This window comes from Rissa tridactyla, chromosome Z (assembly GCF_028500815.1).
Source record: "Rissa tridactyla isolate bRisTri1 chromosome Z, bRisTri1.patW.cur.20221130, whole genome shotgun sequence".
Taxonomy (NCBI): domain Eukaryota; kingdom Metazoa; phylum Chordata; class Aves; order Charadriiformes; family Laridae; genus Rissa; species Rissa tridactyla.
In genome coordinates, this window is record NC_071497.1 from 35,589,382 (window position 1) to 35,616,268 (window position 26,887).

Sequence of the window (26,887 nt, forward strand, 5' to 3'; positions counted from 1 at the left end):
CGACGCCGCGATGGAAACCTCCGCAAACACCCTCGGGCACAGGGACCCGCCGGGCGCCGCCGTCCCCGGGAGCCCGCACCCATAAGACGGAAGCGGACCCGGGGCCTCCGGCAGCGTCAGGCCGGGCGGCTGGGGGTCACACGGCCCACGGACCCCGGACACTTCGCGGTCACCTCCGCCGCCCTGGATCCGCCCGCGCGTACAACGCCGCGGAGCCGCCGGTCGCGCCCCGCCGCGGCCTCCCGGCGCCACCTGGCGGCCCCGTAGGCAGCGGCGCGACAGCCCCCGCGCCTGCCGGGAGGTGCCCACCGGGCAGGGGGCGGTGGCCGCCCCGCCCGCCGCAGCGCGGATTGGCTGCCGCCACGGGCCCGGGCGGTGGCGCCGCCGGGGGCCGGGAAGCGTCGGCGCAGTCGTGCGGGGCGGTGGCAGCGGCCGTGGGGCAGTGGCGGTGCGGCGGCCATCATGTCGCGGGAGTTCGAGCTGTGCCCCGGGCGGCGCGTGGGCGGCGAGCAGCCCTGCTTCATCATCGCGGAGATCGGGCAGAACCACCAGGGCGACCTGGCCATCGCCAAGCGCATGATCCGCATGGCCAAGGTGCGCCCAGTGGGGGCGGGCGGGCGGGCGGGCAGGGGCCGCGGCGGGGCAGGGCTGCCCCCGCTCCCTCACCGCTTCCTGCTCCGCCGGGAGCGCTGCCAGGCTCCACCGGCCGCGGCAGGCAGGGAGGTGCGGGTGAGCGGGGGCCCCAGGGCACCGGCGGGGGCCGGGAAGGCCGGGAGTGAAGCTTTCTCACGCCTTCCGCGCGGGGGACGCTTCGGTGCGGGGAGCATCGTCTTCGGGGCGGTGGCACGGCCTGGCGGGGAGCGGAGCGATTTACAGGGGGAATTTTCACACTAACGTAGCTGCGAGGAGACGGTCGTGGCGAGGGCCAGCGGGGCGGGCGCTGCCGTGGTAGCCTTCGGTCTGTCCCTCACAGCCCGCGGTCACGTCGTGGTCTCCTTCAGGAAGCCCCGGCCTCGCTGAGGGCACGGACTGGCGAAGCGTCCCTGGTGAACCTCCAGTTTGACCTGATTGTATTAGTTTTTGGGGTAATATTCTGTCATGCGGTAGGACAGCCAGGCTGTTTTAAAATCTGGTGTTGTACATGTTAGATATACCTACGTTAGAAAACAGCGTATCATCACTGAGGGAAAACTCGGGACATAATGTGTTCAGACCCGTGGCAGTGGTGTTAAGGGGAAAATAGTGTAGTGAGAATTTTACTTCACTGTTTGTTTCATTTCAGACAAATTTCAGATTCATATTCCTTGTTCTGTGGAATCCTGTCTCCTTGTTTTCAAGTAAAATTATCATGTGACAGCTGAGCTTGGAAAACACCACAGAAATAAACTCTTGAAATAAGTGGCATAACAAAAGGCAGTTCAGATTTGTAGTTTTAGTATGATTTCTTTCTAGACTGCTGCTCTTAAGTTTATAGGCATTTTGAAACAAGAGGGCTCATGGGTGTGCAGGTCCTCTGTCATTCTGTGTTTGTACCATTCCTGTGTTTGCGATGATGATAATGTGAAAACCCCACTGCAGGTGAGCACATTAGTTGCACAAAGCTTGTGTTCAAACTCAGGGTGAGTGCAGCTTCGCTTGCACTTCCGCTCAGTGTGCTTGTTTTGCAGGAGTGTGGAGCAGACTGTGCTAAATTCCAGAAGAGCGAACTGGAGTACAAGTTCAACAAGAAAGCCTTAGAAAGACCCTACACCTCTGAACACTCCTGGGGAAAGACCTATGGGGAGCACAAGCGTCACTTGGAGTTTAGTCATGAGCAATATAGAGAGCTAAAGAAGTACGCAGAGGAGATTGGCATTTTCTTCACAGCTTCTGGCATGGATGAGGTATGTAATTCATACTGGAATGACAAGCACAGTCCAGCTGTTGTATCTCTTTGTTATTACTTAGGCACGATAGTTCTTATATAAAAAGAATACTAAATATGTGTGGACCTTGAATTTCTAAATGAGGAAACTACAGTAATTGTACTTCTGCCAGTTCATTTGTGTCTCTATAATGGTTAAGTAGATGGCTGAACATTTTGGAAGACCTGCCATGTATGCTGAGGTATTTATGGACACTAAATCATATTAGAGACAAGGCCTCAGCTGAACTCCATAAACAGTCAAGGTTTTAGATCAAGACCACAATCTGACCACTATCGGTGTTGTCTGGTATACTGGCTCCAGGAATTTCAAACTTCCCTCTGTATTTAAACCAGATTCATTTCTCAAATTAATCTCTTTTTTTTTTTTTCTTTTCTGTTTACGAGAGCCCAGTTCTTTTTCTAAGCAGCAGAAATGCTTATGTTCCTTTTTGTTTTACCAATCTCATGGAGGGGGTCTCCACCTTGCCCAGTTACTCCTGAAGCATTTACTGATTTTTTGTCAGTGGGGTCTTGGAACAGGCAGTCTCAGGAGCTTGTAAACTCCTGAAGCTTATCTGCTGCTGTTCCCCCTTACAAGATGTCTACTTTCTCTCTTGCATGTTGCCTGCCTCAAAGCGATGTTTAGTTACAGTATTGACAAATGCAATGTACAATTGAAATGTGTAAACCAGAAAGATCAGGTAACAGCTAAACCTCAATATAGATCAGAGTTTACAGATTCTTTTACTTTTCTTTGTGGCCTAGAAAATACAGAGCACCAAACTGAAAGAGACCCTCCAGCAGTAAGCTAGACCTCTTGCGTGTAACACAAGCACAGCCATGCCCCTCTCTTTCTGCAAGTAGCCTTATCCAGGATGGGACAAGGATGGGATTTATTTAACGTTTTAAGGTGATCGTTCAGTGCCTCACTTTCCTTAACGAGAAAATTCCTGATGCATCAGCTTAAACTCCTTTCTCATAATTTTTGTCCTGCCTCATCTGACATAAAAGTTCATGCTTTTCTTGATTCCCCTCTCTGTGTATTTGAACACCATTATCACATCTCTTTTCTGCTTTGTGTTCTCTGGACTAAGCAATTTCAATTCCTTCAGCCTTGTTATGCTGTCTTTTCTAGTCCTCTGGCTGTTCTCACTGCTTCTATCAATTTACCGTCCTATTGACCAAAGTCTTTGAATTGCCGTGCCCCAGCTGAGATGGTACGAGCAGCAAATACCATAAAAAATTATTTCAGGTGTCTGACAGACAAAAAGGTGTTTTGCATGTATTGCAATAGCCCGACGTCACAGACTCAGAAATAGATCTGTGAAAAGAGGGTATTGTGATTTTTTTCTTATTGTTATCTTCCTGTCTAGGAGACGTGAGCACCACCTGCTCCTTTAAGAAAAGAGCAATTAAATCCAGTAGCCTTGGACTTCTGTATCTGGGATCTTAAAGAACAATATGCCTTTGGGGTGAAAAAAATCACACTCTTTCTTTGATGTTAAAACCTCCAGCTTCTAAAGGCTCTAGCGCAATGCAGAACACCTTTCATATGCAGCAGCTAAAATTACTTTCCACCTCTGGGATCCCTCTTTTCCTCAAAATGCTGTGGTCCTTGGTGTGTGGTCTCATCAGCTAATTAACACTATTGATACATGTTTGTGCCTTCTTTTTTGAACAGTAATTACATTACACAGCTCTTAAGACTTCTGGTGGCATTTCTGTGAGGCATGGGTGCGGAATTTATGGCAAACATTGCATAAATTGACATAATAAGTTCTTGAGAGTACATAACTTCTGTAAATTCAGCATGATCTCTGGAACTCCAGCTATGTCCAGAAGAGGTTAAATTGTGTGTTTAACTATATGAAGAAATCAATGAAGTGATGTGTGAAGTAAATAGAAAGGCTATGAGTAACTCCTTTATCTACTCTGTTCCAGAGTGTACTGGAGACAAAACAGGATCTCATTGAACCACACCTTTTAATGTCATCCCTATTGTTTGATATTACTTCCTGTTCCTTGAATTTCTTACAGAAAAGCTGCCAATTTTCAAGGTATATTTACCTAATGAAGAGTGGCCTTAGATATGAGGTCTATCTGTCATACTTAATTTTGTGCAATCTCCTCAGATTAGATCTGTGGCTTTTTAAGATAGTGTATTCATTGTCTTCATGCACAATGCATCTTAGTAAATAAACTATATTAAAGAGATATTATGCATCCTAGTACAAGAAAATGATTCTGCATTATAATGATGATAGAAAAATTAGACTGAAGAAGATGTGATTCTCTTCTGGACATCAGCACTCTTTCTCTGGACTAAATAAATTTAACTGCAACAAGGAATGAGCTGAAAAAATTACAAGTGTTTGTGGGTAGATGAAGGGGCACAAAGTTAGTTAACTAATTGTTTCACTTGGATATGAAATCCAGTCACCTGGATTTCAGTATCTCTTGCCTGTGATAGGTTTGGGATTTTCTTCCTTAAAAGTACTAATTTTTATAAGGCAGCTTACTGATGCAATACTGATTTTCATGGAGCCTCCAATGATTCCTGAATTCTCTTCAATATAGCACACACATTTTTAGAAGATGGCAGAGTACAATTAACATTTGAATAAACTGGTTTATAGTAATTTCTTTGGCATATTTTATACTTATTTTCTACTCTCTCTCCTAGAAGCAATTCCATTTTGGATTTCCCTTTTTGGTCACGTACTTTTTTTCATGTTCTCATTCAACATACTCATGCAATTTTTCAGAGTGACAGATCTATTCAGGAAAACTACCTGTAGTTTTAAACACTCTGCGTTTCAGTATTTCTAACCTGCAGGAGGTACATGGCAGGAAGACTGCCTGCGTGCCTGCAGTACATCATCTTCAGCAGGCAAGCTCCCATCTGCAGGTAGTTGCTCTCTGTGTTGGGCCACAGCATTCTTGCTTTTTTTGGCACTACAACCTCATCTTGAAGTTAGAGGAGCAGTGGAGCTCACCTGTACTCAGCAGTTGTATTTACAGGTGGCTTGACCAGCAATGGCTGAGAGACCAAAGAGACTGCCTTGAGACAGGTATCCCAGTCAAAAACGTGGAAAATCAGGTTTCATAGTAGAAGTATAAAAGAAGGCACCTCAATAATACTTCACCTGGAGGGAACTCAGAAACTAATACCCGTGGAATAGTAAGTTATTTCAGAAGCACTGTATCTGGGGAGGAGATATATCTATATATCTATCTCTGTATATTTATATATCTCTATATATATCTGTCCTATTTAATTAAGCTTTGTTTTTTTCTATTTTGAAGGGTTGTTTATGTTCTTTGATACAACTGAAGTGGTATGTTAAAATGCAGTGATTTATTTTCCTTGTAGATGGCTGTGGAATTTCTACATGAACTCAATGTTCCATTTTTCAAAGTAGGATCAGGAGATACAAACAATTTTCCATATTTGGAAAAGACTGCAAAGAAAGGTAAGCATTTTCTTTTGAGCCGTCTTGATAAACATCACTGTGTCTCAGTAGATCAGTTATTAGGTTTTTCCTCCAATTGATTTTGGAAAAAAATCTAAACTACCTTTAGAAGAAAACCACCCTCAGACTTGAGGAAAAAAAAAGGTTCACCCAGCTTCCTTTTTTTTTAGTTTAACTGAATTCATTTACTTCAAGAATTTAATTTGATTTTGTGTAGCCTTCTTACGTTCCTAGGACAAAAAGTGTGCATGTTTTTTCTAATGGCTAGGTCGCCCAATGGTGATCTCCAGTGGGATGCAGTCGATGAACACAATGCACCAGGTTTACCAGATTGTGAAGCCCATCAATCCAAACTTCTGCTTCCTGCAGTGCACCAGTGCATACCCACTTCAGCCAGAGGATGTCAATCTACGTGTTATATCGGTCAGTGAACATGGGTAGGGTACCAGAGAAGGGTTATGCACTTTTATTGAGATATATTTCCAGATCTTAGGCATGCTGGAATTTGCTTCTGGCAAGTTAGAAGATGTACCATGTTTCTCTAATTCATGCAATTGTTGAAGTAAAAATATCTATTGCATCCTCTTTTAGCAGAACTCAGCTTTGAGGAATATGATAAAGGATGTTACTGGAGTATTCAAAATTAAACAGAGGAAAATACAACATGGTTAACATGTTAACCCTGCACTTTGTAGTGCAAAGAAAAACTATGCAGACTGTTACCATTAAGAACCTGCACAGCATTGAGAACATAACTTTCTAGTCTAGCCGCCTGTTTTAAATTTTGTTAAAAACACTTCATGTGAATATCAGAGCAATGAAGAAAATGGATTAGGCCATTGTATAGTTTCCTACACTGAAAATATTAGTTGGCTATGTCTGATAATGATGCAAGAAAATTTTCCCCAATTGGCCAGTGTTCAAGCACTTGCCCAGCTTTATGCACACGTAGTATGTTACTTTTAGAATACTGGGACATAGCTGCATTTAATTGCCTTTAGGAGTGGGTGACTGTCCCTATGTATGGCTGAAAGGATTGCTTCGTATTTTAAGTATGGCGTTGAAGAAATCTGCTCCGGACACAGGTCTAATGAGTCCATTGGGTTCTTGGATGAAACTGATACAGTAATATAGACTATATTGCTGTAACGTACAGTGGTGTAGGCTTTGAAGACCTTAAAGAGTAAAACTGAATTAAAAAGAAAAGCCTAAGAGAAATCATAGACTAGAACATACCTTCTTGTCCTTGTCAGTATTGATAATCCTAGTGAAATTCTTAAAACATGACCGTCAGTAATGCAGTATGACTTGTTGAATATAAAAAAAATAATAATTCTCTATATAACCAACTGCTTGTTTTGTGGCACAGTAATTGTCCATTGTTTTTATTGCAATTATCACTGTTAAATTTGCTTTGTCTTTGCAATTACTACCTTGGTAATTCAGACCAACTCTGTCATGATTCAAGGCATACCAGTCAGCTTTTCCGGATATCCCCATTGGCTATTCAGGGCATGAAACTGGCATAGCCATTTCAGTGGCAGCTGTTGCTATGGGTGCTAAAGTAGTGGAACGCCATGTGACTCTTGACAAAACGTGGAAAGGAAGTGACCACCAAGCATCCCTGGAGCCAAATGAACTGGCAGAGTTAGTGAAAGCCATCCGTACTGTGGAAAAAGCAATGGGTTCACCAATCAAACAGCTCCTGCCCTGTGAAATGGCTTGCAATGAAAAGGTAACTTTTGCTTTTGATTCATGTATAGCTGAGACTCATTTAGACCTATAGCTAATAACTCTATATTCAGAAAAATAGCTTGCTAATTGTTTACTGCAGTAGCGTTTCTGCCTCTGCACTCAAAAATTTCTGCTGGTAAGTAGCAGCATGCCCAGTGTTTATGCTTAGCCCACTGTAACGTTAGTGTTGACCTGTCATTTTATATGAACTGCCATTTCTGCCAGTCGGTAACTATTTTTACCAAAGTATAATGTTGGCAATTTTGGGCATAGTGGTGTTCTACGTGTATCATCCAGTGGTTAACTAAGTTGAGGAGAATCATAGAATCGTCTAGGTTGGAAAAGACAACCTTAAGATTGAGTCCAACCATTAACCTAACACTGTCAAGTCCACCACTAAACCACATCCTTAAGTGCCACATCTACACGTCTTTTAAATATCTCCAGGGATGACTCAGCCACTTCCCTGGGCAGCCTGTTCCAGTGCTTGGCAGCCTTTTTGGTGAAGAAATTTTTCCTAATATCCATCCTGCACCTCCCCTGGTGCAAGTTGAGGCCATTTCCTCCTGTCCTATTGCCTCTTACCTGGGAGAAGAGACCGACCCCGACCTTGCTACAACCTCCTTTCAGGTAGTTGTAGGGAGTGAGGTCTCCCCTCAGCCTCCTTTTCTCCAGACTAAACAACCCCAGCTCCCTCAGCCGCTCCTCATAAGACTTATTCTCCAGACCCCTCACCAGCTTCGTTGCTCTTCTCTGCACCTGCTGCAGCCCCTCAATGTCTTGTAGCGAGGGGCCCAAAACTGAACACAGTACTTGAGGTGTGGCCTCACCAGTGGCGAGTACGAAGTACTTGGTAATAGGAGTAATATGTCTTTATGACTGTATATGAGCTGCTTTTACACTAAGCTAAAATACTAGTCAGTCTAATCAGATTCCCTCCATTCTGAAAAATTCCAGTGAGCCATTATCAAGTTTCAGGAAGGATCTGGATGTTCCCAGCAGCCTAGTTATAGTGGAGGTTTCCACTCTAACTCCTTTATTTGGAATAAGACATAATGGGGAGGGAAGTTCCACACAACCTGCTCCCAAGTAACTGCACAATACTTTTTAGCCTTTTTTGGTATATTAAACCTAGGAATATGTTTGACTTAAACTTTTTTTTTTTTTTTTAATTTCTCCTCTGTAGCTGGGAAAATCTGTTGTGGCCAAAGTGACAATTCCTGAAGGTGCAGTACTGACACTTGACATGCTGACAGTGAAGGTGGGAGAGCCTAAGGGATTTCCCCCAGAAGCCATCTTTGATCTGGTGGGCCAGAAAGTTAAAAAAAAAATCGAAGAAGATGAAACCATCACTGAGCAAGCAGTGGAAAACCATGTCAAAAAAGTGAAGTGCTAAACCAAAGCACTTGATTCCATATTTCATGATGAAGTACTGCACTACTGCACAACGTTTTAAGTACAGCAGCATGGTAGATTAGAAGAAGGGGATATTATTAGGATCCAAGCAAGTTAGAATTTTCAAGTTCTTATTAGCAGGAAGTTTCTGAAACAAGGGGATATAAATAATGAAGACTAATTTTATTAGAAACCATATAGCATTGTGTCTAGAAAATACCATGCTCCTCCTTTCACCATTCCACTTAATTTATGCTAATTTGGAGTTTTGCCGAATCTAAGATCACAGTCTGCTGCTTTCCAGCTTCCCTTTTCTGGGAAGAATATAATACATCACAATAATTTTGCTACACTTTAAATGGTCCTAACCCTTTATCTTTTGATGTTCCTCTCTTTCTGTCATTTTCCTCACCCCTGTGATAACAGCATGTTAGCTGGAGTTGAATGCAGATAAGCGAAAGTTTACATACACTGAACAGAAAACTACACCACTGATGTTTTTTTCTCAAGATGAAAGCCTTAGAAAGTCTCAAGGTAAAGCAGTGGGTTGCAGGAATCTGCACTCGGGGGGAAAATGAGATCCTTGAGACAGCTACATTCTCAGGAGACAGTACCAAGAATGGAAGCAAACCGGCTATGTAGAAGGGTCCCATTTAAGGGGCCAGAGAAAGAGCCTTTTTGCACTTTTTGTGAACTGAAAGGCAAAAGGGCAAGCCAGACAGAGTAAGGGGGGGGAAAAATAGATCTGAGATGGATCAGTGGAAATAAACCTAAGCTATGCTTCAGAAAAACATTAAATGCATCTATTGTGAGCTGAGTGAAGCCTGAAATCTTAAATCAATTCTGCAGGGCATTTGGATACCTCTATTTGTAGCTGGGGGCAACATCCCAGGTAGGAAGCCAAATGCTGGTGAAAATTCAGTAGCCTCCTTCCTGTATTAACAAGCAAATACATTGGGTTGGGTTTTTTTTCCCCCGACACTAGTGTCCAAGGGAGCTGAGACTGGCTGCCTGACTAGATCACGTCACTAGGTTTCAGCATGAAGGTCAGTGCTCCTCTTGTGTGCTCTGCCCTTGCATCACTTTTCAACACAGATGTGCCATCCCACTCCTGTCAGCCCGCTGCTCTTCCCTTTGTCCAGGAAGGAGCCACATAGCAGCAGCTGCAAACAGGCATCCCTCAATTAGCTTAGGTTAGTGCTGAACTGCTTTGATATAACTAATCTGTGTTTTTCTCTGGTGGAATGATTTATTAGTGATGTTTATTTGGAACTTGCTACCTCTTGGTCACGAGTTGAAGTATCTTGAATTTGGTGGTGGTGCTTCTGTACCTGTGAGCCGTTCACTTTCAAAATGTTTATCGTTCTGCAATTCTGAGGAAACTGTATTCATATCTTTAAACTGGAAAGCAGATATTCTTTGAATCATGTGCTTGACCGTATATAGGAGCTCTGATTGACGCAGTATACTTGCCTTACATTAAAAAACTCCTCAATTGTTAAAAGATTTTTTTTTTTTTTATTTCAAATTTGAAAAATAAATTTAGCTTATAAAAAAAGCTGTTGTTTCTGCATTTCAGCCTGCGGTCAGACCTTGCCTTTGCCAGCACTGGAGATGATTCCAGGACCTTTAGTATTTGAACGCTAAGATTACACGACCTGCTTCGAGTAGCAGTGGTTCTTCTTTCCAGCAGGGCTGATCCTAGGGGCTGCTGTAAACATAGCCTCCAAAAATTTCCAGGACTTTTAATTAATGTAGTGGGGGGAAAAAAATGATCCTTATACAGAAACTTGCAAGTTGACTCTCCTAGTTTTATGTGAGCATATCTTCATCCAGCTGCAGTTAAAGACCCTTTGCAAATGGGACACAAAAATAAATTAAGCACAAGTGCCACACTGACCTAGAGTTTTTATTGTGCCTGTAGGTCCTCCAGGTATTTCATCTTCTACTGGGGGTGGTACACAACCGTTTCCACTCTGTGTGGCAATAAGGCCACCCAGAAGCCCAGTTCAGAGTCTCTATTGCAAGTAAGACCAGCTAATGGCTATTAAGTGTGGCTACAGAAGCTTGTACTTCAGTTTTACTTGAAGGGACCTTTCCAACAGTCGATTTTTCCAAGGTGTACTTAAGTATGACCTAATTCATTTACCGTATTTATTATCCAAATCTGACCTCAGTTATAACAATGTGCAATATATGAAATTGAAGCTTGAACCAAACTAAACCTCCTACCATACACAATTGCAGCCTCTCCAGGAAAATGACGGGAGGGGGTTAATAAAAAAAGATGGCAATATCCAGGTTCAAATCTGAGTTGTAATATGCTCCTTTCAACCAGACTTTTTCCATTTTGCCAGTTGAAAAAAGTATTAAAAATATTATATATGGCACTTTAGGTGGTACATTGACATCATTTATAAGAGCCAGATCACGTTCCCCCATTGAAAAATGCATCTATATTAAAAATTACTGTTGGTTTTCTTGAATTTAACTGTTAACCTTCTAAAAGCAGCATAGTTACAACTTTCTTAGGACAGAGATTAATTCACATAGATGATTGCTATAGTGGCTTTCATAGTAAAAACATGAAATAGTAGGCTTTATTTTGCTTTGTTCCTTATGTTAGTTTGCATATTCCAATGGACCCTTCCCAGAGCCTCAAGGCTGGGTAAACTGGTTCTGTGAACTTGCAGCGGAAGGTGTGCAGATGAGCCATGCCATCAGTAACATTGTAGAATGAAAGGATTCCTGCTTCATAATCCAGAAAAATGCCAATGCGATCAGGATCATCTTCTACCAGGATGGGGGTTCTCTCCCCCTTGTGAAATGCCCAGTACTCAAAATCAAACTTCTTAAGGCACCAAGATGCTCTATTCCAGCCCAGTCGACAGGTTTCAGAGTCTCCTTTCCTGCCAATGGAAGGGTAGGCTGCGCCGATCCACCACCCGGCTCCGGCATGAAGCAGATCAACTTCCCAGTAATGGCTCCCAGACAGGAACGCATCTCTGCTTAGCACTTGCCATAGTTTATCGAATCTCTGGGGACCACAAGGGTAAAATAGCCTCCTCCAATTACAGCTTACCACAAGACGATCCTCAGACAATTTCAGCCTTGGGTGAAGGCTGTCATATTCCCACGTTGGTGATCTTGCATCTGCAGTCAAAACCATAAACATACTTACTACATTGATCATGACTCTTGAAAGAAGTACAAGTTATAAAAAAAACTGCAAAGGAGCCCACGGCTGGCTGTGTCTTGGAATCTGCAGTTTTGGCAAGGAAAAACATATTTTTAATAGAAAGCACTGCTCTATTTAGATGCACTGATGCTTTAAAGTTGCATAGGCTTTAAACCAGGTCAATAGAAGACAAATATGTAAGTCAGTATATGCATTGTTCACAAATTAGAAGATGAATACAGCTAGGTAGGGAACAAACACAGAGAGCTTCTGCTGTATGTGGAATACTTGGAGACTTCTAGTGGGATTAGGGCCTAAGGGTTTTAGAGAGCACTTGAGCGGACTCTTGGGTTCTGAGATCCTATTCCACTGAAATGCCATTTGAAGATGCACTAGCAGTCTGTTTCTCATAAAGGCACCACAGCACTGAGCAGCAGCATCATGTACATTGCAAAGGAACAACAGTGTTTATAATATTTTAAAATCCAGACTTCTTTGATTTCTCTGCAGTGTTGCATATCTGAACTACATGTTTAGACCTCTGATCTCAACAGAGTAACAGTCTTTCACAGTGCTTTGCTGGCAGCATAGTACTAAATGAACACAAAATGGGGCAACAGATGCATTCAAACAAGAACTTAAATATTTTCCTTGCTCCTCAGTGTTGAACTTAGAAATGAAAGGTAATTACACAGCAGGTTGCTGTATGAGAGAAATCTGTCTTTGCAACTGAATTAATTTGTCACTTATTTGAATTTGTTGCTATTTCCTCTCCTGTGTTCTCACATAGAACCGTCTCCCATAAATTAAATATGTCTGATGTGGGCTAGCTGGCATATTCCATAGTCCAAAGCCCAGAAGCTGTTTTCATTCAGGCTGGAATCCCCTCCTCTGCCATCAGAGCAATGCGTAAACCACTCCACTGCACTCTGTGTCCTGTTACTCCCAAAATTCCATGCCATGAGCAGGGAAGGCTAAGTAAGGTCTCCCACGATTCACTGTGAAAGAGCACCGGCACTGTGGCCTGTTTCAGTGCCCACATGAGAGAACCGACATCTCGCATTGAGGGTCCATTCACTGCACAGTGAATTGCAACGAAGGCTTACTCTCTACACGTGTCCGTAATGTTTCAGAAAATAAAGTAGTGCACGTGCATTGTGACTATAAGGTACCGCTGGACCCCATGTCTCCTCCTTGCCTTGCTGTGGCCCCTAAAATCAGCTGTGTTTTAACTACAGGAGCCAGTGATGCACCACTATCGGTTGTTTTATACGCAGAGCCTAACTAACAGATCATCTTCATGTGGGTAGCATCACTGCACGCAGCACCTGGGTACCAGAAAGGAAGCAGTTGCTTCGTTTGAGGCAAAGACACGCAGAGAGAGTCGCTGATGTGTGAAACGCGTGTCGTGGTGCTGGAGAGCCCACTGCCAACACTCTGCCCCCTGCAATCCGCACCTGTACACCGCAATAAAATGGAGAAGCAAATAGCACTGTACATGCAGCGAGTGTTAACTGAAGCATCACCATTTTCTAAGCAAAAATAAAGCCTCTGTGATTTTAATTTTGGTATTACGTCTGTAAGCAACATTAAAACTTCCAAAAGCATACCACCACAGGGGTACCTCTCACGCATCTTAATTGTTGTGATCTCCACTATACTTCGGTCAGAGAAGCCTGTATTGGCATTCATGCGGTCTGAATAGGCTCTAAGTCACATCTATGTGCATATTTGGTGACAAAAGACAAGAAACAGAAATTATTCATGCCGTTAAAACAGCACGCTACAGGATTCTATCTTCTGAATGACTGACTGTTGTTAGTCTTTGTTCCAAGTCACTCCCAGCAGGTAAACAATGGGGATGCTAAGTCTGTACAGAACACAGGTGACACCGAGACCAAAAGACACTTAAAGTAGGGAGGATTTAAAAGGCCTGGATTCAGTGTCTGCTTTTTCCAGTAAGCACTTGAAAAGCTGTGCAAATAAGCAGTGCTGTCTGTCAGTCAAATCTACCTGAAAACCTAGATTTTCATAAAATGCGTAACTACTACATCTCAAGCAAATGGAAATATCTCCATTGCTTTAAAGAAAAAAAAAAGACAAAATCCCAAGTACCGAAGGGCATCCAGGTGCTAATGTTTGGAAGCATAAATGTGAACTTGACTAGGAAAATAATGCAAAATAGCTAGAGTTGTTTGGACTGCAATTCTTCCACTTTTCCTAAGTTATGAAAATTTTAAGTGACTTTAAGTCCAAATATTTATGACCAAGGTTTGTCGATTTCACTGGCCCGTGAGCAGTTGCACATCTTTCTAAATTAGATGGTTTGTAGTATTTAGCTTTAACAGAGTTGAGAAACTGTCTTTTCAGCCCTGAAGTGCTCACGTGTGAAGCAAATACAGTGCTTTCTCCATGTATCCCATCAAGAGGCAGCCTGGAGCAGATACAGATGGGCATTTATGAAGCGCAGAAGCCTAGTTCGCTGCCAGCCAAATGCTGCTGCCATGCTCTCTTATTAGCAAGTGCTCAGTGGCGTGGACCACCTGTCCTTGCACCCTTTTAACAACAGGTTCCGCTACAGAGTGACTGACTCAGTCTGGATGCTGCAGCACAAAATGGCACAAGTGGGGAAAGACCCATGACACCACAGCCGAGAAGACAGGCTTTGGCTTGCTGCATTCCTGATTCCTTAACACCTGCTGTACTTACAAGTGCAACACCTGTTTGGTCATCTCCAGTTGAGATAACCTGTTTGGAATGAAAAAGTTGCGGCGTTTGGACTTAGATGCTCACTCAGGAGAGCAAGAGAAACAAGACAAGGTGACAACACTGAAAAATACCCCTCTTGGAAAACACCAACCTATAGGTGCAGGGACAGCATCTAACACACACTGACAGCACAGTACTTCTCCCTTGCCCTTCCTACTGAGTAACAGCCAGAAGTCAAGTCTCCAACTTGGCCACAGTCATTGCCTCCACTGGGCTGGATCCAGACCGGAAAACAGACCTTCTCCTACAACAGGCCTTTGCCACCAGGTACCATGGTAATAGGAAATTGCTTTGAGATTAAAAACAGCCCTCATCTGCTGCAGGCCACAGGAAATGTCCATTAACTTCCCATCAGAGAGATGAAACCTATTCACTGTACATCTTTCCTACCAACACCAGAAGAAATGATCACCTGTAGATTGACCCTTAACATATTACATGGTGGACATATAATTAAAAATAGGCCGCAGTGATCTGGAAAATAGAAAAGTCTTCAAAACTAAATTAGGTACTACCTGACTCACACACTGGCAGTTCTGAATAAAAACACAGGATCAAGATTTCACAGACAGACAGTAAAATTTCTTTCCCAACCTGAGGTACAGAAAATGGTAATGACTTTTCAGGCCGCATCGAGCACTTGCTCCTCGCAAACACTGTAAACATTGGAACCCCTTTAAGATACCATTTTAAGGTAGTCTCAGCATTAACTGTTTCAATTGTTGAGCCATAAGTGTTCAGAGTGCTTCTAACTTTTGTTCAACCATACTTACGTTTTAAGAAAAGCAACCGATCAACAGGAGACATGGTTTTCAACACTGCTCCAGGCTCCTTCTTTGCAGTGGCATTAAGGCTACTGAAAATATCTGGGCAGAGATGGAAAGGGACAGTTTAGGGAGACTGCCAGTGGAAGAATACAGCTGTACTCTCAAGAAGATTTTAAAAATAAAACACCATGGACAATTTTGCTGGACAGGGTATTCAGGTTTTGCCTCTTTGGTGTGAATTCCACCCATGTCCTGGGGAAAGTCATACAGTCACACTCCACTTTCCAACTTCATGGGACAAACTGTGTTACTTTTGCTGGGGAAGGGCTACTTGCTCCGTATGCTTTTAACCTTATGCTCTTTGGACAGCATGGAGATGCTGGATCCCAGTGTTGCCAAGGAACTACACAATCGAGGACAACCCCACGTAAGCACCTCCCACTCCTCAAAAAGCACCCGCTATCAAATGAGAACTGTCAGGCAGCTGAAGATGCTAGCTACAGAGCACCTGCACAGTACTGTCTAGCAATTCTCCACACATCCTGCAGTGGCGTTTCAGATCTCGTCTGACCATTTTCCCCAGCACCCTGCTAGAATGTTCTTGGTGGCAACTCTCAGAAAAGGGATTATTAAAAAGGTAGCTGGGTGAAATGTGATGGCCGGTGTTTGCCCTGCTCACCTGTAACTCACAGGGCTTCCCCGTGGTTATTTGGCTTTGTGGCTCTATGTCCCATTTGGAAACTCCTTGCCTTAATCATGCCAAAGGTCACTTAAGGATAAAATACCAGCTCGAAGACAAAAGGAGCTCTAAGCAGAACATGTCAACCCACCTTTAAAGTACCAAAAACCCTAGAATTTTTCAGACTGCCTGAGACAGAAAGATCATCAAGTGTATCAATTAGAAAAACTTTTCCAATTTTACAGGTACCCTATGTTCCATGCCTGCCAAATGTCCTGCCAGAGCACTTACACCCAACAGTGACTGAAAGGAGAGAACAGCTACGTTGTGTGGATGTGATGGTCTAAGGCTATACGCAAGACAAGCTTTGCAGGAAAAAATAAGCTGCATTGAAATAACTGACAGAGCTGGAAAAAAGCATCAGACAAGGTTTAAGGCACAAAAGGCCGTCTTCAGAGTTGAAAGAGAAACCTCTTACATTCCTAAATCACCCCTGCTATAGCAACATTACACCAATGCTGTCAGAGAACAGTAGCCATGCCTGAAAAGCTGCTGTTTTCACCTGATTTGGTAAAAAGTCCTGCTCTTACTTACAGACCACACTTTGTTTAAAAGGGGATCAGGAGAAAGCAAAATTCACAGCACTCTTCCAGGTACCTTCTTTAAGCCGGTTTTCTAGTGGTTTCTGTAGAATGGACTGAAGAACTTTCACAAAGTGCTTATAATGGTTAAGTATGTGCTCAAACGAGAGAGGCGTTGGATGCCACTGTTCTAACAGGCGCCTGGGCTCCTGCATTTCCTTTTCGATTTCTGTGTACTTCTGAGGGCAGAAAGCCAAATTCAACAATTAGTAGAGACAGTGACATGAACGGACTCTTCCCTCCCAGCTCCCACACACCACAGAGCAAGGACAGCTCCATCACTGGGGAAACATACGGGGTGTAATAGGCAAGCCTTGCTGTGTTCAGCCTGCCTATTAGCTCATTGGCCTGTTCATTAGCTCCTCCTGCCTGTAGAGCCAGGGGCTACCCCAGATACAGAGAACCCAGCAGTCCTGGTTAAAACAGGTCCCTCCAGGACACTCCAAGATGGGAAAGAGTTTAACCCTTTGTGGGAAACCCCAACAATGTCAAAATCAAACCACTAAGTTTTAAAAGTGAATTGAAGAATAAAATCCAATCTCTCCTACAAAAAAATCTCTCCAAACCCACGAAGAGCAGCTTCCCACGTGGAGGTATGTTGCTAGCACACACAGCAGAATGCCAGGGCTGTATCACTCACAACAATGCAAACTCTCGAGTCTGCTAAGTTGCAAGGATGTAAAAAAGCACCACGGGCCTTCCCATGAAGAATGGCATCCTTTGGCTTCTGTCAGGGCATAAGAACACAACAACACACTCTTCCCAAGGAAGGTGAAGAAGATCATTAGGAAAAAGAGGTTGACATTTATCTGTAGGTAAAAAAGAAAACATTGCCCCCTCCAGTAAAATGATGGCTACTGCTCAGGGTGATTAGGATCTCTTGTAATTAAAGAAATTAGGCAAAGGTTCCCAAGAGGGCTGCCTTTCCTCGGACCTTCATATTACACTGCACAAAGAAAGACCTGATATAGCATTTGTCTTTAGGATTAAGAGACACATATAACGCTGTTCCATATATGCTTAAAATTATCATGAATTTCATACAGACTTTAAATCAATGCCATAGCAGAAAGACCTAACAGCTCAAAAATCAGGAACGAAACTGCTTCACCAAAATACCAACAAAAAGAACATTAAAATGCAGTGAGAAAGACGTTGCTCACATACAGAAGGATCTACAGAGGAGATCACGATAGCAGTTTACCAGGAACTATAAGGATAAGAGGTAGAAAGAGACCATACAATACCACCTCCAGCAACTGAATAGGATCACTGTCCTGTTGTATTTGTCTGATTCGACGTGAGAAGGTGTCCAGGGCTGCAAGCTTTTCTTGACAGGACTTCAACTGACGATCATGTGCTTCCAGGGCTTGCTGAGTCTTTTCATCAATTAAGTTTTTTGCCAGACTCTCCTCATCCCGAAGCAGTAAATGGAGTTCAGTCACTGTGTCTGACAGCTGCCTTTTGCTTATAATGGCATGTTCCTATAGATGAAGCAGAAGAGCGTTCCCCCCAGTACTTAACAGACCATAAACATTTCAGGCATTTCTCTCCCAGGCTTTCAATATTACATTTCGGTTGAATCTTACTGATCTGCTGCAACTCTTGACAAACAGGTGTTTACCCCTCAATGGAGTGGCGCCAGGATTTATCTGCTGATGTCCTGGATGGAAAAGCTTGAGGTTGCAAGATGCTTATTTATGCAGAAAACACTTTTTTCAGCTGGCATATAACAGGGACAGGTACTAACTGCTACAAGCAGCAGACCTGGTCCTCTGGTAGCAACACTTTGCCCCCTTTAAAAGCAAGCTAGGGATGGGGAGCTGCTAGGAAAAGAAAGCCTCCGAAATGAAGTGATATCAAACTGCAATGTCCCAAACCTCATAGAGTTCCCTCCAGCTCCTTCTGATGTTTCTGTAACAGAGATGCTTAGAGATGCTCCTTAGACCAAAAGCCATTTCATGCTCTATAAATGAGGTGGAGCTTAGCATACATTCCCATTCTCAAGACAGAACAAATAGAGCTGTTCTTGTGTTTACTTAACTCTGAAGTCAGGCTATTCAATAATGCAGTCCAGAGCAATGCAACTTAGAGCAGTGAAGCCAAAATAACGTATGAGGCTGGGGCTATTTAGTATTCCACTGCACAAAAATTTCAACATTGCTCTTCCAGAGATGTTCAGCTGATCAGGGAGTGAGGGCCAGGCCTTTGGGGACTCTCTCCCTCTTCTCTCCCTTTGATAGTAATATGTTGTGATAGATACGGGGAATACACTTTTTTCATGAGAAGCAGTAGCTGCCTGGGTCTTTGAATAGCTACAGAGAAAGCAAAATGTTTCTCCTTGGAAAATGACCATGCAGTGGAGAAGCAAATCACGCTTTACCTTCAGATCATTAGCAGCCTGCTCTATGCTCCTTCTGTTACCAGCTTCTTGCTCTTTTCTCTCTTCTAGATTCTTCAAACATGATGCCATGAGTTCCTACACAGCAATGAAGCAAAATAAAACACGATTTCATAACAACATCCGTAAAAACCAGAAATCAATATCCAGCTTCCTTTTTATATATGGGAGTATGTCACCAAAACACTCAGTTTATGAGGCTTATTAAGGCCAGTAGTGATGAAACATAAGGATTTCAGCTGCTCCTGGTGGTTATACTGGTAAGATTCAAAAGCTGTGCGAATTAGTACCACCTTCTTGAGAAGCAGGGAAACCTGTGGTGAAAAAAACATTTTCATCTTTAAATCTATGGCACTGTGCATTTCAAGACTACATGCATTTAGAATCTGAAGGGCAGCTAACAAAGTACTTTTATTCAGAGGATCAGTGGGAGGCTCCATCTAGCGTCAAAATCCAGTGAATGTTCCGGATGCTTCCCAGTATACAAAAGACAATCAGAAATACCCCACTGTCACTACAGTGATGCTGGAGTCTGAATGCCTGCAACAACAGGTACCATCAGCTTGGCTGGTAATCGCAGTATCTGTGATACTTGTGGCATGGCCTGAGATGCACTGCAGCAGCACAGCACAGGCAATGTTCTGCTGTGTCCAGCCACACGGTTTCTCACCCGCAGCCCTCTGCAATCAGCTGTCCTCTGTCTGGCAGGTTGAACAGACTTGGTGCTCTTGGTGATACATTTTTGTCATTAGTACCACGAAAGATCCAGGCAACGCTGCCCCATGCTCTCAGTGCCCTACTGTGATATAAGAGAGCCTCTCGGTAAATATTAGTTAGGTCCAGAGCTGCAGCTGTTATCAGTGTCCTGTTCTGCAGCTGGGACCCAGTCAAGAGCATCTGCATACACGTGTACCAGCTCGCTGCAACATCCCCAGGTCAGCATGGCATTTAAGCTCTGCAGGGTTGACAAACTGAGCATAAGCTTTGCTTCAAGGGCAACACTTTGCATTTCTGACATATGCCTCCTTTGAAAACACATGCAATTTTTCATTTGATTATGATAGCGTCAGAAGAAAATGGGCTCCCAGCAAAAGCCACAGATTTTGCATCTGGAAGTCCCTTGGCACAGCCACATCCATGCAAGCAGATAAATGTTCTCATGACACTCATGTTATGCCATCCATTCCAGACACAGTTTTCCAGACCTGTCCCTGAAGGACCAGAAGGGTTCTGCACCACTTGAAGACTCAGGAGTTCTCCTAGGTATCAGTGTTCCTCAATTTATTTTGCAGACAAAAACCACAGAGCAAAACCTAATCTCCCTTGTCTGCTTGCCAAACACATCACCTCTGGCACTCAATCCCTCACAACAGTGATCATATGCAAATACTTATGCCATCCTCAAGCATTTCTGGTTAAGCATTACTTTCTTTACAGAGGTAAACGCAAGAGCTGCTTCCTAGCAGTGGAGACACTGCGTCTGCAACACTGACAGGCCACCCGTGTCATTCACCATAAGGAACTAACTCCAAAAACGTTCCTTTAGGGACTGCTTGGATGCCCCAACTCACACAAGTGAAAACATTGTATAAAAACAAGGATTTCGGAGAGATGAGACTTCTAGCTCCAGTCACGCTCACAGGACACATATCAAGTGCACAGCATGCTGATCCTATGTCCTGCCTTCAGGAGCACAGGGAGTGACCTTCCAGATGATTTTATAAAACCTCAGACCCAGGGATGAACCAGCTGATGGACCACACGTAATGGTTCTCATTTCTTCTTAGCATCCACCGCTAGGATTTGCTAAAAGCACAGGGGAAGATTCTCACACGCTGCCTGGTTGACGTCACATCACAAGGGCTGCACGGAATAACTGCTCCCAGAAAACAAAATCACTAGTCAAAATATGATCTCTTAGGCTACGAATACTTTTGACAGTTTGTGCCTGAAACCTCTGCAGCCCGAAGCCAGCAGATGTCAGCAGAGACTTCCTAGGGACTGAGTGTCACAGGGGGACCAAACTTTCTGCCCTGCTTACTTCCTGTGTTGGCACAAATAACTAGTTACCAATAGCATCTGCTTCCCTGTGTCCAACGGATCCCCAGGGAACCAGCACAACTCGATGCTTTGTGCACTTTACCCTTGCTAAAATCAAGTTGCCACAGTGCAGTACCTGCATCCACACATTGCCCTGGCTGTCACGAAGGGAATGCAAACACTGTGGTGAGTTCCCAGCTGTTGGAGGGATACTTCGTACTCCAACCAGCAAGCAAGAACAGTGCTCTGAGTTACTCTGACATCTCCAATGGTCTTTCCGCTGCGCTGCTGTTTGCTCGCAGCCTAGCGCACTGCCCTCTGCACCTGTACTGCTCTCTAACATGAACTGCAATAAAATGCCAGAGGAATTTAGCATGACCTGTGCATCTGCTCACGATCTGTGGGAACTCTGAAACTTCCTTAGTAGCACTGCTCCAAAATACCAGGGAAGGAGTGGGAAGGAGTGGGAAGGAGCTCTCTCAAATTGTAGAGAGAGAGAGGAAAAAAAAAAGCTTCTGAACATGTTACTACTTCTTAAGCTTCACAAGCTTAACAACACAGCATGCAGGCTTCAGCAAGCCTCCTGGCAGGCCCTCCAGGGTAAACAAAGCATGAACAGGAAGTACTGGGCAAGCTTGCAAAACCTCCTGGGGCTGCTCGATGGACAGCTAAACTGGAATGAATAAAAAAAGCTTGGGGAAGAACCCCTGGGCTGGCTGTGGCTGAGACAGTGAGTTCACAAGAGGTTGGGAGGGGGCCCAAGCAGGCAGATGACCCAAACTAACCAAAGATATAACAAGCCTTGTAATGTCAGGCTCAGCAAAAAAATGGAGAGGAGGGGCTTTAGCTGGGTTAGCCATCTTTGGCTCAGGAACTGGTCTACCCATGGGAGGTGGTGAGTGATTGCCTTCGCATGGCTTGTTTTGTTCTCTTTCTCTCTTCTTTCACTTCTCCCTTGCTTATTAAACTATTTTTATCCAAACCGACGAGTTTTCTTGGTTTTATTCTTCCTTCCCTCTTCCCCTGTCCCACTGGGCAAGGCAGGGGGAGTGAGCAGGCAGCCCTGTGGTGCTTTGCAGCCTGCCAGGGTTGCAGCCAGCCACAACAACCCCTGCTCCCCATCCCCAAGGAGCTTTCAGAGAACAGGCTCTGTGCATGGGGACTCACGGTGGTCCATCAAGCTACCACAATGGGGGAAGGGAATAAACAGAAATGGCCTTTCCCATTCTCCTGTGGTATCCATGTTTCTGTCTTCTTCTCATCCAAGGTACTTCCAGCCCGGCAATGAAAACAAGTCCCCCAGGGCAACCAAACACCTCCGATTCCCTACACGAGGTCTGAGGAGAAAAAGCTGCTGCTTGTGACGTGACAGTCAATGTCACCTCCCCACTGCCCCTTGACTTAAGCTCCTGTAATGTGTGTGCTTGGGGTGCGGCTGGATAACTCTCTTCCTCTCATGCATAAACCCTGTCCTTCTGCGGGGACAGCATACCCCTGTCCACACGGGATTTATAAAGCACTTATAGAAGTACAGAAACTTTGTTCTGCTAGCCAGTACCGCCTACAAAGTTGATGTGACAACAAAACCAGAGCTCCGCAAGCTATTTGCAAAGCAAGCAAAGCAAGGTCGAAGGCTGAAGGTACTCTGCCTACTGTGTCCATTCCACTAATGCTGGCAGCTGCCACCCTCCCACCCTGGAAAAGCAAAACCCAGCCGCACAAATCCCAGAAAGGAGTTACAAACCGGCAAGACACTCAACCCAACAAGGAAGATGTTTGCTCCAGCTCCGTGCCCCGTGCTCCCCCCAGCCCCTGGTTATATCCCAGCCCCGTCCCCCCGGTCCCCACCGAAGAAAAAGTCCCCGCCGCGGCGGCCCGCCGGGGCCGGGCGGGAGGCGGAGGTCGAGCCGGGCCGGGCCGGGCTTCCCCGGGGAGGTCGCCCCGTGTCCGCCCGCGGCGCTCACCTGCTTGCGGCGGACGGCGTGTGGCAGGAGGCAGGCGCGGTGCCCGCGGTGCGGTCCCAGGGCCGGGCAGAGGGCGCAGACGCAGCGCCCGCAGTCCTCGCAGAACAGCTCCACCGGCCGCCCCGCGTGGAGCCCGCACACCCGCGGACCCGGGGCCGGCACCCACGGCTGCTCCTGCGCCATGGCGGCGGCGGCGGACGCGGGGCGGGCGGGGCGCGGGCGGGGACGCCGGGCCGTGCCCGGCTGGCGGCGGGAGGCGCGCGGGCGGCGGGCGCGCGGGGGGGCTGCGCTTGGCGGGCGGTGAACGCCGGTGGGGCGGCGGGAGCCGCGTCGGGCGGCCGGTGCGCCGGGGGGGCAGCGGCGGGGGAGCGGCGAGCGCCGGCAGCCGCCGTCGTGGGGTGCCCGAGGTGGAAGGTGGAGCGCTCTGTGGAGCTCCGGCCGCGCCGGTGAGGAATGCACTCGGGTTTATGGCTGAGCAAAACGCTTGGGCCCGTCAGGAGTTTTATCACTTTTCTGTTTTTTCGGTTAGATTCTTTTGTCCTCCGTAACGCCTCGTTTATAGAAATGGAAATGAAATGCTCATGCTTTTTAAGTTGGCATGCTTGATTTCTTTGGCCAAAACTCTGGGCTACATTTGACCAAATTCGGAAGGTTATTTTTTATCTGCTTGTTTCTTGCTGTGAATAAAAGCAATGCAGAATATTGTCAAAAAAAAAAAAAAAAGGAAATGTGAAAAAATATGAAGATGTTTTTAAAACAGGCATTTTGGTAGAAAGTTTGAGAGGTTTGAGAGTCAGTATATGTATTAATACACAAAGGTGTGCAATGCTGAGGAGCAAGGGAAATCCCACTGAAAGCAGGCGGAATCTCGTGCCTGCCAAAGTGCTCCTGAGATAATCGGGGATTTAGAGAGACTTTCTCCAAAAATGCCTTATATGGACCCCATGCTGGAGTCATGGAATCACAAGGATTGTTAGAGCTATATGGAGATCATTCACCACCATCCACCGCCTCACCCCCACATCCCCCAAAAAGTGCTAGCGGCTGCTTTAAAATTAGTGAAGTTGAGGATTTCACAGGCTCCTTGGGACCCTGTTCTGATGTTTGACCATCCTTACAATAAAAACTTTTTCCAGTGTTGAATCAACATTTTTCTCATTACCACTTGTGCCGTGTTTCACTGTGCCCTTCCAAGGAGAGTTGTGTTTTCTTCTCTACCTGCTCCCATAAAGGGAGCTGCAAACAGTGCTGAGCCCTCTCCTGGAGGCTGAACAAGCCCAGTTCCTTCCATGTCTTTTTGGACATGCTGTGCTTCAGCTCCATTACTGTCTTGGTAGCTTCTGCAGGAGGGTTTGCTTAAGGGAGTCAATGTGCGTCTTGTCCAGGGAAGTGTGTGGCTGGTCTGCCTCACCACAGGGCCACACTGCTGGAAGATACTCAGCCCTGGACCCTGGTTCCTTTTCTGGCAAAGTTGTTGGCCTTCAGCCTTAATTGCTGTAGGGTTACTTCACGGGTTCGATAAACCCAGAAGCCTGCCCTGATCTTCGAGAGGTTCATGCTGCTGCATTTCTGCAGCATGTCACAGTCCTTCAGAAGAGTGGCCATACCTGCCACGCTGTCATTCCTCATCCCCTGCTCCACCCCCTCCTGGTTTGTGATCACAGCAAACTCCCTAAGGGCATATTCCATCCTGTTGTTGATACGAACATTCAAGAACACTGGGCTCAGCATCGATCCCTGAGGAATGGCAGTAGTATCCAGCTACCACCCGGACTTTGTACATCTAGTGATCACACTTAGTGCCTTGCAGTTCAGGCAGTTTTCCATCCACTTTGGAAGTCTACCTATGCAAACATCCGACATCATCAGTTTGTCTGTAAGGACATTATTGAGGCCTGTGACCTGCTGTGTTAGAATTTGGAAGTTATTGGTACCTAGGGCATTATTTCCCATTCCACATGTGACTGCAAACGAGCTTACTGAGCTAGGCTCTCTGGGCTTTTTAAGTGTCTTTAATTGTTTACTTTAGAGGAAAGAGTTGCAGTGAAGTTGAAATGTTTGCATAAATGCTACTGGATAGTCAGGTGCTGATATCAGGCACTAAAATCAGATGTACTTTCACCCCAGTGCTTTACTGTCTAACACTGTGAGAAAATGCTGCTGCTCTGTGGCTGTGAGAGGTCAGAAGAGCAGGAGAGACCCTGCTCTTTGCATGCAGCTCCCACGTTCAGCCTTCTGGAGTGAACCCCGTTAAGCTTTCAAAACAGGGCTTAAGTATCTCAGAGCATGCCTGGGGCTGTTCTTGGCCAAGAAGAATTATCCTCCAGCACAGGCAGTGGGGAGAAGCAGTGTTAAATCAAGAAGAAAACAGGAAGATGTAATGTTTTCCTGGGTCAGCACCATCTCATCCTGAAGGCCTGTTGGGGAAGAAGGGCGAGGTGGGCTGGTGGGGTCAGAATAGGGTTGAGTCTTCACCTGTTACTTTTGAGGTGAAACAGTACTTTTCTTCTCTTGACTTTGGATCTCGTAAGCCTTCTGTGAGCTAGGGGTGCATTTTTGCAAAGTTTGTGTGTGGAGCCGGCAGCATGCAGCGCACAGAGTCCTGGCTTTCGTTTAGCTATAGCATTCTCTATTTCTTTGTACAGAAAATTACTCTGACTCCATCTTCGTACTCGAGTGTAGGGGTGAAAGGGAGGAGTGAAGTCTGTTTTCGTGTACAATTTACAGGTTCTGGTGAGGATCAGGACATTTTTTTTGGCCATCTACAAAAAAAACCCCACCTGAATCACCACTTGGGCGAAGACATTGAGGACTGTAATTTGAAATGGCAGTTACACAACATCTGTAGGCACTAAACAGCTTTGAATCCCTGCCACACAAGGGGTGAATGTTAAATAAGGCTGAAGCCAAGAATCCTATGTCAAACTGGGGTGCTTTCAATAGAAGCCACCCTTCCCTCTGGCTTGAGAAGAGAAAGAATTTTTATTGCAGAAATCAGAATTTGTTTTGGTTTTCCTCAGGGTTAACTATTTGCAGAGGGATCGTGCAGGGAAACAATCTGGGTCCAGTGAATCTTCTGTAATCTCTTGTGTGTGTCGGTATATTTTTAAGTAATCTAACTTTACAATAGATTAGAAAGTATCTTAGTAGTGCTACATCAGTTCAGTTTTTACGTTCAAGTTTTATTTTCCTGAAGAACAAATAAAATTTTTAAGTTCCCAATTTTACTGTCACAGAATACTCTCTGTGTTTTAACGTTTTCATTAAGAAAGTAAATGAAAGTAGGAATTCTTTTGTGTCTTAATTGCTCACTATTTCATTTAAAAATATGGAGAATTATTCTAGGCAAAAATAAATGTATTGATGTATACACTTCTTGCTAATTTTTAGCAAAATATACTCTCAGACATATACTTTTGAAAATATACTTTCTGCAGCATTGTGGAAAGATAGTATGCATTACAGAAGTGTCAGAATTATTTCAGACTGACATCATGAAAACTTTCTTTCCTTGTAGTGTTACTGAGTTGGCTGTGTACTGGCAAACCCTTTTAACACATTTTAAAACACCAAAAAAGTAAAGTATCCCTGACAAAAATGCATGAAGAAAAGGCGAAGTCATTCAGTGCTTTTTATGCCTCAGTCTTTAATACTTATGATAGATCTTGGGCTGCCCGGTCCTCTGAATTGGAGGACCACGACTGTGGGAACAGCGTCTTTCCAGTTGTGGACACTGAAATCGTAAGGGAGCAATTACATCAGTTGAATGTTCATAAGTCCATTGGTCCAGATGGGATTCACCCCAGAGCACTGAAGGAGATAGCGGATGTTACAGCAGGACCCATCTCAGTCGTCTGCCAAAAGTCATTGGGAGTCCGGCGAGGTCCCTGCTGACTGGAAACTAGAAAATGTTATTCCAATTTACAAGGAGAGCATGAAG

At 44.9% G+C, this 26,887-nt stretch overlaps 2 protein-coding genes across 2 annotated transcripts; one reads left to right on the forward strand and one right to left on the reverse strand.

The window, feature by feature from the left end:
* Positions 1–412: 412 nt before the first annotated feature.
* Positions 413–10,009, forward strand: NANS (N-acetylneuraminate synthase). The gene is made up of 6 exons (XM_054186128.1): positions 413–594; positions 1,668–1,883; positions 5,280–5,379; positions 5,648–5,802; positions 6,848–7,114; positions 8,300–10,009. The coding sequence occupies exons 1-6, from the start codon at positions 463–465 to the stop codon at positions 8,507–8,509; spliced, it is 1,080 nt and encodes a 359-aa protein (XP_054042103.1). The 5' UTR covers positions 413–462; the 3' UTR covers positions 8,510–10,009.
* A 46-nt stretch (positions 10,010–10,055) lies between these two features.
* Positions 10,056–23,144, reverse strand: TRIM14 (tripartite motif containing 14). Its single transcript, XM_054186126.1, has 6 exons — positions 22,948–23,144; positions 18,926–19,021; positions 17,793–18,026; positions 16,559–16,721; positions 15,229–15,321; positions 10,056–11,661 (listed from the first exon to the last, which is right to left on the reverse strand). The coding sequence occupies exons 1-6, from the start codon at positions 23,128–23,130 to the stop codon at positions 11,126–11,128; spliced, it is 1,305 nt and encodes a 434-aa protein (XP_054042101.1). The 5' UTR covers positions 23,131–23,144; the 3' UTR covers positions 10,056–11,125.
* Positions 23,145–26,887: the final 3,743 nt, after the last annotated feature.